This window comes from Magnolia sinica, chromosome 10, assembly GCF_029962835.1.
Source record: "Magnolia sinica isolate HGM2019 chromosome 10, MsV1, whole genome shotgun sequence".
Lineage (NCBI taxonomy): Eukaryota > Viridiplantae > Streptophyta > Magnoliopsida > Magnoliales > Magnoliaceae > Magnolia > Magnolia sinica.
This window is the reverse complement of record NC_080582.1, coordinates 45,210,637-45,223,990: the sequence shown is the minus strand read 5'-3', so window position 1 is coordinate 45,223,990 and position 13,354 is coordinate 45,210,637. Positions and strand designations below refer to the sequence as shown.

Here is a 13,354-nt window from a genome sequence, read left to right as displayed (position 1 = left end):
TGGCCAAGATGGATCAGAAAAGGCCTGGTCGATGACAGAAGTGATCCAGACCGTCGGACCTTAAATCAAACGTATCTCGCAATCCAAAATGGGTTATCAGATGTAAAATATATGATTTTGGGGTAGAAAGAGCTACTTTAGCCACCCAACCCCACTACGCTGCATTGCGCAAGCTGGATTTTCGAAATACCATCAGATCAACGGTCGTTTCCCTTTTTTAATTCCGTTTTTTCTATAAATAGTAAGTTTTAGTTTGATTATAACTCTTCACCCGTTGGGCTTTAGGTGTGATATATCCCACATGTTCGATCTGGTGAGCATTTTTGAATTTCGATCATTTTATTTTCTATAAATCATATTAAATTAGTGTCAAATTGTGACAAATCCATGATTTTTAATGTTTTGCATGAAAATTCATGGATTGGGAGCTTCGATTTCGAGATTTGGAGGAGATGGGCCGAGTTGCGGGAAATTGAAAAAAAAATAATCAAAATTTCCCAATTTCTCACAAATTGTTTGCAATCTTTGTGTCCAAACATCAAATCAAACACGTAACCTAATCTAGTGATTCTTCTTTTGTTTTTGAATGTATTGCTTGTGTTTCCACATGTCTTCGTACATCTATAAATTATTTGAATAGACATTGAATATACTTGCATCAATTCAGTTAGACAATGCATAGATTAGGACCCCATACAAAGAAAACCTTTTATGTGTAGTTGTTTTTTGTAATGTTTTGATTTATAGGTGTGTATTGATGTCTTTTTTAACAATCACCAAAGTTTCATTGAAAAATTCAACCAATTTCCCAATGTTTCCCCATGTTTCCAACAACAGCGATACATTACACGATACAACCGATATATCCCATGCGATAACCAATACGTATCTGTATCCCAAGAATGCGATACATAACGTGATACCGATATTTCGAACACTGGTTGCGCCCAACGTGAAAAGTGCTAAGAATAAGTAGGAGAACAGCTTGGTGAAGTCAAATAGGACACCATTTTTGGCCAAAAACCTTGTGCACTAGTAGACATCACGACCGTCTATAAATAGTAAGTTTACTATTTATAGTTAGTTGCAAATTCTAGGAGTTTTAGTTGTAGTTTGATTCTGATTTCTCTCCCATTGCTTAGTATCCCTATTTAAAGGATTGTGATCTCGTTTATTTAATTGATCAATCAATTTCGAATTTTATAGAATTTATTTTCTATTTTTCTTGTTCTTTTCCTCGTGGATTCGAGGAGTCTTTGTGAGGAGTCCAGGGAAGTTTCGTGGATTCGGAACAGTTATCCCCTTGAGGAAGACGGTGCTCGACCTCACGTCCTTCCGTGTCACACTCCTTCCAAAGATCCCGTGTGCATGAAAGCAAATCCCACGATGGACACGAATTTTCGAGCTTGATGGAGAATCACCTCCATCAACTCAGAAGTGCTCCTGAACACTCTGGAGAAGTTGACAAATGTCTAGTCCTCTAAGAAATTATCCACAGAAGGTTGGATATTCTGAAAAAGTACTAGCAGCTCAATCTACCTCTCTTGACTTCTCGGTAGCCCCAATGCCAACGACCTCTAACCCCTCCTATCTGTTGGCCCCTACTCTCAAACCCTCACGCTGATCGAACAACCCTAACCCTTTTCATGGGGCCAACTTGTTACGACAGTCTTATCTTTTTTTACGAGTCATAAATCTCGTCGCTAGAATAATCAAACCGAAGTGCTACATTATAACCATAAGAAATACAAAATAGGATCACCAAACAAATGTTTCAAGATGATGATTGGACATATTTTGTTTAACTGCTCAATGTTGATTGTCTATTTTCCATGATAACGATCCAATCCTTGGGATGAACATATTGGAGTGATTCTTGCACCATGGCTTTCCCCTAGTTATTCAAATTCACATTTGGTCCTCCCAATTGTCATTTGAAGGCTATTGGGATGTTGCTAATATATATATATATATATATATATATATATAGCAGTGTTTCAAATAGCGCCCGTAGTGTAGTGGTAGCGTACGCTATGTAGCGTAGCGTGGCCGTAGCGCTATGTAGCGTCCCAAATAGCGTCCATAGCGTAGCGTGGCCGTAGCGCTACGTAGCGTCCCAAATAGCGTAAATCTAAGCTACAATGCATTTTTTTTACTATTTTAGTTTTTTATTATTTTTTCACGTTTTCTTTGTTTCTAATGTTGAGGAATGTGACACTTGTATTGTACTTGATACTTTTAACCTATGGGATTTTTATTTCTTTTCATAATTGTGACTTGTGGTTTCAATTAGACATTATTAATTAAAGTAGTTTGCTTAGAAAGTTGTTGATGTGATAATTATTTGATTTGGCTTATATATGTGTATTGGCTTTTGATAAATGATAACTAATTACTTTTTTGAACATGCTTATAATTGATAAAATGAATCATCTTTTAGGCATTTTTATATTTTTTTTCCTTTTTTTTCACTATTTATTATATTTAGCCTATTTTTAAATTAAAAAATAGAATTATCGTGTGGCTTACGCTACACGCTACGTATTTACGCTACACGCTATAGAGGGCTGAGCGCTACACATCACGCTACCGCTATTTAAAACACTGATATATAGTACGAGTGAAAATGAGAGTGAAGTGCCAAAAGGGGGTAGTTCAGGTGGTCCCCATTGTTATGTGTACGTGGCATCAACTCCCACCATCAAACATGTCGCCCAATGTTAGTATCGGGGCTAAAAAATCATGCTAATTCATGATTCAAGTAAGCCACCACAAGGGGAACAATTGGAAAGAGGAATGTAACCCTTCATTTTTTAGGGGCACCATTGTGTTGTGTATGGGATAAATCCGACCATCGGATCTGTCACCTAATGCACAACATAGGCACAGCCGTGATTCAGGTAGGCCTTAACAAGCAACCAGTTTTGTGTGTGTTTGGGGGGTTTGTTTAATGTTCCCAATCATGTGGCTCACTTGAATCATGGACAGGCCTGATTTTTGGACTTGGTCATACACACTGGGTGAGCATTTGATCGTCAAAGTAGATGTTACATACACATAATTGTGCCTTTTGTTCGCGCGTAATGTCCCCTGTGTGTGTGTGTACACACACACACACAAAGAACTTTGGGAACACTGGGAACTCATACTAGGTTTTGTCGACCTACAAGTTAGAGGCTCGAATAACTTAGTGACCTGACTTATTTTCATAAATTTTGACCAGATTTAATTACAAATGATAAAAAGGAAAAGAAGAAAAACATGCAATAGTTTTTTTTTTTTTTTAACATAGAACAATGATTCAAGACTCATCATATTGTTTTATGATATGATAGAAATATTAAAGATTTGTAAAATCTTAAAAAATATAAAACTCTTGATAAGTGGTATGTTGGGCTATAAAGGATGGCCGATGGAGACATAATTACCCAAAAATTACATGGCCTTCTTGAATTCAGATATGAATAATATCCTGATGTTCCCATCTTGTTGATATTGATCCCATTGTTCATTGATTCTGATTATCAAATTGATGGACCATGCCATAGATGGGTTTTGTTTGAAAAATCTTCCAAATTATAATACCCTCCCATCGGCCTTCTTCTTAGATCATTGCTGTATTTCTCCATATTTTGTTTCTTTTCAGGCCCCTTTAGGCTTAGGATCTTTTAAAGAATATTGTGACATACCCCATCCATGACCAAGGTGTCCCGTATCGATATCGGTTGGCGTAACGGTGCCCTCCGAAACCGATACGGATACGGGGGCGTAACGGCCTGTAATGGCGCAAATTTTTATTTTTTATTTTTTGCCAAAAAAATATGAAAAAATATGGATTAAATCCGAAATATTTTAAGCATTCCAAATATGCATTCATTTATAAATTGGAACATGTTTATGGTGGTGTAACGGTCCACTCTTTGGTGAGAAGTTGTATCGAACTATCTGATGAATTTATGGACCAAATAACCTGAATTTGACTACAAAATTCATATATTTAATTTTCTAAATATCTAATTTATATACTTAACAATTTGATATCATTTCTCCCAATAGTTCTTTTAAAAAATGAAATTAAATTTAGGTAGATTGCATTGCCAATTTGGGGCTAACTTGGAGGACCAATCCATGCCCCAAATCAGCCTCAAATTCATGCAATTTATTGGCATTATCCCACTTGTGAATTGGTGGACATTTATTGGATAGTTAATCATGAAAAAAAATAATCAAAAGGCCCTATTTTAAAAAATAAGCGTCCACAAATTAACAATTAAAACTATTCAAACAATTTGATTTTGGCATTTTGAGTTAGCAATTACAGTCCATAATTTAATTGGTAAATTTTAAGTTAATACATGTCTCGTTTACAATTTTTTAAGGGCCCGAATTAGGTAGGACTCAGATTGTGAAGTGTAGCACACGAGTGTCAAAGTTTTTTGGACCCCACTCGTGATGAATGTGTTATATCCACACCGCCCATCCATTTTGCCAAATAATTTTAGGGCATGAGCCCAAAAATGAGGCAGATCCAAAGCTCAGGTGGACCGCACCATAAGAAACAATAATAATTAAATGACTAGCATTAACAATTTATCGGGGCTACAAAAGTTTTAGATCAAGCTGACATGTGTGTTTTCCCTTCTCATCCACGTTAGTGTGACCCTATTAATAGGTTAGATGGAAAATAAACATTATAGTGGACCCTAAGAAATTTTTAATGGTGAGCATTCTATAACCACTGTTTCCTATGCTGTGGTCCACCTGAGATTTGGATCTTACTAATTTTTTGAATCATAGCCTAAAATGATGTGGCAAAATAGATGGACGGCATGGATAAAATACATACAGCATGGTGGGGCCCATGTGGCACGTGTACATTTTATTAAATTGTGCAACGTGCTGCGTAATGCGTACCAGTCCATTCATTTGACGCAAGCAAGTCCTGTGGGTCTGATCATGAGGTACGTGTTATATCTAAATCGTCCATTCATTTGACGAGCTCGTCTTAAGGCTTGACACGAAAAATAATACAGATCTAATTATCAAGTGGACCACACTACAAAAAGCAGTGGGGGATAGAACGTCTACCATTGAAACCCTTTTTGGGATCACAGAACTTTTGGATCAATATGAAGTTTGTTTTTCCTCTTCATTCAGGTCTTTTTGACCTTTTGAACAGATTGGATGGAAAATAAACGTTATGGTGGGCCTAAGAATTTTTTAACGGTGAAAAACATCTCGCTGCTATTTTTGGTGTGGTCCAGACGATCTTTGGATACGATTCATTTTTTGGCTAATGCTCTAAAATGATATTTAAAAATAGATGAACGGTGTAGATATAATAAATACATCGCTGTGGAGCCCATGTAACTTTGATCTCCTTTGAACCGTTCGTACAACTCGGAGCTCGAGGAGTGTCAGCGCTCGTCTTAACATGACACGTACCTACAGCAGCTATACTACACCAGTCAAACTGCTTCCGATTTCAAAAGAAAAAAACGGGAGAGGAAAACCGAAAAGAAAAGGAGGCAAAGAAGAGAGAGAGAGAGAGAAAGAGAGAGAGAGAGGAGGAGGAGGAGGAGGAGGCCCGGGCCGCAGTCGCAGCCACAACCGCAGCCGCAGCCGCAGCAGGGCGAGAAGAAGAAGAAGAAGAAGGAGAAGAAAAGGAAAAAAAAAAAAGGTATGTTTTTTTTCTTCTTTTTTTTTTTACCATTTCTTTTTTTCATTTTTCTTTAAGGTTATGGGCCGTTATGGGCCGTTACGAACCCAGAAAACAGAGGTGCCCTGTTTCGGGGCCGAATCACGTAACGGTTGATGCCGTTACCGTTACGTATCGGCTATTACGGCCGAAACGTAACCAATTTGGGATACCTTGTCCATGACAGGGGTCACCAGATCACACATGTGATTGCAAGGATTCAGCATATCTACCATTTTCTTATCATAGCCCTCTGAAATACTACCCTTGCCAATATTATTTAATTAAAGTTCCACTTAAAAAATGAAAAGGGTAAAGAAAGATTAGGAATAACAACTAGCTACAAAGAAATGATGACAATGTCATCATCTCATAAAAGCTCCAAATATGAGGATGTGGTAGAAAGTTGACGGATTTCTCATTTGCCATTTAGACCTTATTCTAAGGGACTTGCCTTTCTGATGGAAACATGACTAGAACGAGAGGAAGCTAAGGAAGATATCAAATTGTGGCATTGCTGAAGAAATGAGGTTTTCGACCCATAGGATGTGGACAACCTATTTTCTCCACCTCCCAGGAAATCAGGAAAAGAAAATTCTTTCAGATATTGAATGGTAGTGCTATCGAAATCCTATCATGAGATTTTCACAAGCTGATGCCATTTGAAGTCCTTCAAAAATAAGCCTCTTTCAAGCATTAGGAGTTAAACAGGTTCTGAGAGTGGATAAGGGAAAGTAAAAAGTAACATGGTAGATTGATTGTTTATAAATGAGGTGACCCATAAGACTACGTAACTACTCGAAACAAAATATGAACTTATTTTAATTCTTAAAATACAAATTGAACTACATAAATGAACTAACAAAAGTAACAAAAAAGAAAACCAGTACATAGAGCTTCTCAAAATAATCTTGAATGTCATCAACAAAAATAAAATCTTACCTGACAGTAACCGAGATCAAAGTTGTAGAATGAGTAAGTCAGTAGTATGTCACGTAGTTGTGTCACGTTTGGATTATCATCACCATCATAGAAGGAGATAGATCTGTCTGTCCTTACCTTGACAAATTTAAACAGAAAATTTAATTAACAGATTATAAAGCAAGCTGGAAATGCTCATCTTTTCAATTCATCTTATGGAAGCAGTGCGGAGATCTAGAAATTGCTTTCTTAAGTTCATCAATACCACATCCTTGTCAATAAGGCCTTTCCGTTCCCTGAACTTTGTAAACCTTTTCGCCTGTGCTGGGGAGATACTCTGTAAAGAGAAACATGATTAAACATGGTATTCCTCATGGAGAACAAACATGACAAAAGTTTGTATATGAGATTCCAGGTCTTTGCTTATACAATCAAATCCAAAGATATCCAATGTCTAACATGCATTATATGTGGAATAATAGGTTCAGTACTTGAGAAATCTAATTGTAAAGTTCAAGCAATGCTGGATATCAACAGAAATCAGTTAGCATCAGATCATTTGCACAGAATATGATTCCCTCATTGAAGAAGCATTTGAAATTAAAACAACTCTAACACATTGCATTATTAAATGGTATGGGAAGGCTTGTAAACTGAAAGGGCATTTAGGTAATTAGGTGAAGCCTTCTATCTGCTGTGCAGCACTCCCTCACAATTAAGAACTTCAGGAATCTGGCAGAGTATGATGGTTGATAGGCAGGCATAGAAAATTGGACAGGTTGCATATGATAAACTCAAAATAAACCTCACAAATTGTGGGCCTTGATTCAGATGGCTCTTAAATCAAAAATTAAATTAATTTATTTTCCTAACTGGATTGGTAGATATTTATGTAAACTCTCAATGGTACATATTCAACAAACAAATGCTTGTTAATTAGAGGTTAGGATTATTAATATATTTGAATTTTAGATTCAAACCTATCTAAAATGTCCCATGCATGATTTGGTTTAATTGAGTTAATTTATGCCATGTGCACAATTTCAAAGTGCCTAGTATCAACCATCACAATCAGCCAATGTAGCAAATAACTCTCCCTTTTTAGCCACTTCTCCACTCCTCTCTCCCAAGTCATGCACACTGCTTCCTCTCCAGGTGCATTGAAGAACGTGCCAATCAACTAGTCTAAACCAGCGTTTACCGTATCGGTATTGCGTTATGTATCGCATATCAGTCATATTGGAGAATTTATCGCACTTTTCAGGAAACATGGGAAAATAGGTCAAATTTCTAAATGAAACTACAGGGATTGTTAAAAAAGACATTATTAATATACACTTTTAAATCATACCAACACAAAAAACAAGTGCACGTAACAAGTTTTCTTTGTATAGGGTCCTAAGTTATGTGTTGTCTGACTGAACTGATGTAACTACATTCAAACTGAATTCAAAAAGTTTATATATATATATATATAAAGACATTTATGGAAACACAACCAATACATTCAAAAGCAAAAGAAAAGTAGAAATATAGAAATATACCTGCGAATGATGTGTCCGGCCCAATCGACTGTTGATAGAATTGGAATTTCGAAATAAAATTATTTTTTAATATTTTTTTAACTATTTTTAAATTAAAAATATTTTATCCAAAAATTCTTCAAAACTAAATGAATCAATAGATCAGGCCTCATATATGTTTAATTTTCTGTTTGGACCAAAAGAGTGAAACTAATTTGGGAGAAATTGGAAAATTTTCGATTTTTCCCTAATTTCTCCCAAATTGGATCACCTACCCTCAAATCTAGAAATTGAAAGTTCAAATCCTTGATTTTTCGTGCAAAAAATGAAGAATCAAATATTTCTAACGCTTTTGACACTAATTTGGTATGATTCAAACAAAAAAAATGGAAAAAAAAAAAAAAAAAAAAAAAACCTCACCAAATCAAAACCGGCCCCAAATCCGCTTCGATCTTGATACCGACTTGAAAACCTTGTTTCTCTCAAAAGATACAAAAGGATGGACCAAAATCCACCTTAGACATGTTTAGAAGAGGGAAGAATGAAGGAAAAATGCAAAAATGGAGTATTTTGCGGTATTTGTGAAGACAACCTCAGTTTTCCTAACAGTATCGACAATATCTGTTGATCATGATGTGCAGTAAAGGCCGTTACGTAAAGGTGACGATGGCAACCGTTACACGTTACAGGGTCGTAACAGCCGTAACAGCTGTTATGGAAAAAAAAAATTGACCTGTAATTGCCGTTAACAACACGTTACATTCCCTATAAAGGCCATAATAGCCCCATAATGGTCTATTACGGGACATATATAGGTTTTTCATACTTTTTAATCAACATTACGGGGCAGATATAGGTTTTTCAGGGGTTTTTTCAATAAATAAAAAAATTTTAAAAAAGAGAGAGAGAGAGAGAGAGAGAGAGAGAGACCATAAAGGCCGTTACGGGGCCATAACAGCCGTCATGCCCCGTATCGTTTAATGGTGTTGGCCGTTACGACCACCGTTACCATTACGGAACACCTTGCTATCGATATATATAAGAAAAATATAAGGGGAACAATGATGATATCGAGTGATATATCACGATATCAGTTATATTTTACGATATCTAGTGATCCATTGTAATATATAGTGCGATATAAAGGATTTTGGATACTCTAGCACATATCGTTGATCTGCAATATTGACAATATCAACCGATATTATCGATGTTGCAATCAATGGTCTAAACTAACTATAAAACATGGAGCGAATCATCTTAAACAGTTGTTCCAAGTTCCACAAGCTCAAGAAAAATAGACTTAGGTCATTTAGCAACCTGGATTGGGCTTGAATTGAATTCCAAATTTTTTTTTTAAAAAAAAAGCCCCAATTCTCACATTTTGGGACCTTTTTGTCGGATCTCAAATCTTGATTTTGATTAATATTTATTCCTTATTTTTAAAAAAAATGGAACATAGAGAGACGTGTAGAGGATCACTTGAAACAGTTGTTCTGAGTTCCACAAGCTCAAGAAAGCAAACCATTTTTAAAAAAAAACACGCATGCACTCACACCAACACACACACCACATGGGCCCTCAAACCCACATCCTCAGTGTTGAAATGCACGCTATCTACCACTAAGCCATGGGTTGGATCCCATGGCGCCTTGGAATTGGGGCTTGGTTTGAATTCCAAATCGAAAAGGCCTTACTTCTCAGGTTTGGCGACTAGAGCTTTTCACGAACCGAGTCATCTCGATTGACTCGCCCGACTCAATTCGATAAAGCTCGACTCGGCTAGGCTTGAACGAAACTGGGTTCAGGCCGAGTCGAGCTAATTTTTGGGTGCTCGAAAAATCTTGAGTCGAGTCCAGTCCGAGCTGGACTCGGCTCGGTCTTGGGCTCAAACTTGACTCTATTCAACTGATTTCACCGACTGATCTACTAATTTGTTAAGTCCTTTAGAGGTGCCCACTTCTTAACCTTTGGAGAGCATTCTGCTAAGCACCTCTAAAATAACCAGGAAGAGAGGGAGATAAGAGGGTCACCCTTCCTGATATACCTCAAAGCAATGAAGTAGCCAAAAGGAGATCTGTTAACTAGGACCAAAAAGAGGGGCCAAGCGGACGCACACTTGAAATATGTTTCCTCCATCGATCCGCACACTTAGCCTTTTGAGCATGTAGTCCAAAACTGCTAATCTATTGGGTTGTATGCTTTCTCTAAATTGAGCTGCACACAACACTTTTGGATTCCACCCTATGGTACAAATCAATGCACTCATGGGCCAGTAAGGCTCAATTCAAAATCTACCTCCCGACAAGAAAGGCACTTTGTGGAGAGGATATGACCAATGTTTTAAATATCGACGATAGCAGCCGATATATCCCACGATATATCTTGTATCCCACCTATGTGATACGAAACGCATAGATAGTGCCAATATATCCCACATGTTCGATCTGGTGAGCATTTTCAACTTTCGGTCCCTTTTTCTTGTTCAAATTATGTTAAATCAGTGTCAAATGATTTGAAAAATCCATTGGTTCTTCATGTTTTGCAAGAAAATCGTTCAACCAGCTATCAATTAAGACTACTTTCGAAGTATTTAGGAATATTTGATGAAATGTCATCACATACACTCTAATTTCAAATTTTAAGTATAGGTGGTCCTTTGGGGAAAATTCAAAATTTCCCCAATTTCTCCCCGAAATTGCTTGCAATATTGCACTCCAAACAAGAAATCAAGCATGTATAAGGGCTGATCTACTGATTTGTTAAGTCCTTTTCAATGTTTGAAAAATAAAAATCATTTTTTAATTAAAAATTAATAAATTATTATTAAAATATTAAATTTAAAATAAATAAATAAAAATCCTTCAACCAGTTGTCAATTGAAACTAATTTTGAAGTATTTAGGAGTGTTTAATGAAATGATCATCACATACACTCTAGATGTATGCATTCAATTTGAATATAGTTGCATTAGTTTATTCAAACAACGCATAACCATTTTCCCAATGTTTCCCCATGTTTCCCAAAAAGTGCGATAAATAATAAATTACCTACGTATTTGTATCCCAAGGACGTGATACGTAACACGATACCGATATTTCAAACACTGGATATAACTTAAGAAGAAACACTTCGGAATGTAAAATCTTAACTATGATCTTGTAGGGGCTATTGATGAGGGTAATAGTTCTGAAGTCCTTTAGACACTCTACTCTTTTGGACTTCGGAATTAAGGTGTTGAACGAGTAACCCATCTGTGGAGGGAGGGAGCCCGAGGAAAAGAATATAGAGACAAAATCAATCAAGTCACACCCTAGCATCTCCCAAAAGGTTTGGAAGAAGGTGAGAGGGTAACCATCGGGGCCCGAAGCCTTGCCTTTCTCAAGGGACCACACTACATCCTTGATTTCTTCTTTGGAGAGCATCCTCTCCAGCTCCTCAGCTTTTACGCAAAAAATGAAGTCAAAAGCCAATTCATTTCAATTTGACCTTTTCAAATTTTCCCCAATCGAAAGGCGAGCAAAGAAGCTTGTAATTGCTTCAGTAACCTAAACCCATCTTCCACGCTTTGACCATCCACCATAAGAGAACAAATTATATTAGATTGAGCCCTCACACTAGCAATCCCATTGAAGAACTTGGCATTCTTAACCCCTTCCTTGAGCCACATGGCTCTCGAGCGTTGCCGCCATTTAACTTCATCTTCCTTCAGTCGTCTCCTGTATTCAGAGAGGAGACCCTCGTTTTCGACCATATCAGCATCTAAAAGGAGGTTCCCCTCTTCTGTGACACCTAAGATTTGAAAACTTTGCTAAATATCTAGAACCTCCTACTCCCTCAAGCCGAACACTTCACGATTCCAAGCCTTCAATTTCTCTTTTAGCAACTTAAGCTTCCAAAAAAGAGAGATGACAAGAGGACCCTCAATAGAAAAAGAGGCCCACCAATCCGACACTAACTCCCAAAATTCTTCAACTTCTAGTCATGCTAACTCAAAACCACTATTCCCGTTGGTCAACAACTTAAGGATATAGTACTTTCCTACCGAATCTATCAAGTCATCATCGGCTGCCAAGAGGATTTCTCAAAGAGAATCGCACGAGGCTCGGTACGCATGACAAGCTTGGCCTAGCACTAGAACCGGGATCGGGAAGAGAACATGGCAAAAACTGAGGGTTAAGATCATCACAGCCCACCTTAATGGGCTAACAGGTGTTGCGCAAAGGTAGGTTAAGGCTGACAAACCCAGCGATGAGGGCTCAACAGATGCTTTAAGATCTGTCGATGGTTCACCTGTCTCTCGAGTGACGCTTACACAAGCCAAAACCAACATCTGGCATGAAGAATTGACTCCAGATAGGTGAACTTGTGCTTGCCAACATGTCATGCACGACACATGAGGGCAACACTTTTGCGGGGTGACACTCATTTGAATAAATGCCTTGAGAGAGAGCTTGAGAATGAGGAGGGGGGAGCCTCCTAAGTCTCTCTAACATGCGTCAGTCCAGGTGTCCACATTAGGGCATATACTTATCTGATGACAGATGGTAATACCATCCTAGCCAACCATGATGCTAGAGGGAGTGGAGAGAGGAATTTCACATCCTGCCTCACACACATGTAGAAAAAGCTAATGCTATTGCTACAAAAACCGCTCCCCTCTCTTCACAAATGAGCATACACATAGCTCATCAGAACTTTTTCTTTCGTTCTTTTTTTTTCTTTTTTTTAAGTAACACTACCAAAGATTCAACCCTAGATCACTCACACACGCTACACCGTCTCTACTAGCTCATCTAATGAGCAGGAGATCTTTGCACCTCCAAAAAAAAAAAACCACAAAAAATCCGCAAAATAAAGGTTCAGATCCAATCCACCCACAGAAAACCATGTACATGCCGCCATATGTGCAATCATGGCACACGCTTCATATCCAGTCCACCAATCATAAAGGTTTCACTATATTGATGCCCTGGCCTAAGAATCAGGTCAGTCTACTAACCAAGTGGGCCACAGTTTAGGAAACAAAAGCACCGCTACAAAAAGCTCCGGTGAAGTTCTCTAAGCCATCCACTTGTTTCTAACTTAGTGGCTCACCTGATGACTGAACCAGCCAGATTTTTGGCATGAATGTCTAGACAGTCGAACCCATCTGATGGATGTCTTTGATATTGCACTTGTCTACCATGCCGGCACATATTGTAGCATGTAG

General features: G+C 37.7%; 1 protein-coding gene across 5 annotated transcripts in view; it reads right to left on the bottom strand.

The window, feature by feature from the left end:
- Positions 1-13,354, bottom strand: part of LOC131258346 (uncharacterized) — a 111,368-nt gene that overhangs the window by 39,656 nt on the left and 58,358 nt on the right. For all 5 annotated transcript variants that reach the window (XM_058259606.1, XM_058259608.1, XM_058259604.1 and 2 more), the window contains 2 exons: positions 6,885-6,956; positions 6,641-6,757 (listed from right to left, as the gene is read on the bottom strand). In XM_058259606.1, coding sequence (XP_058115589.1) covers positions 6,641-6,757; positions 6,885-6,956 — 189 coding nt within the window. The remainder of the gene's footprint in view (positions 1-6,640; positions 6,758-6,884; positions 6,957-13,354) is intronic.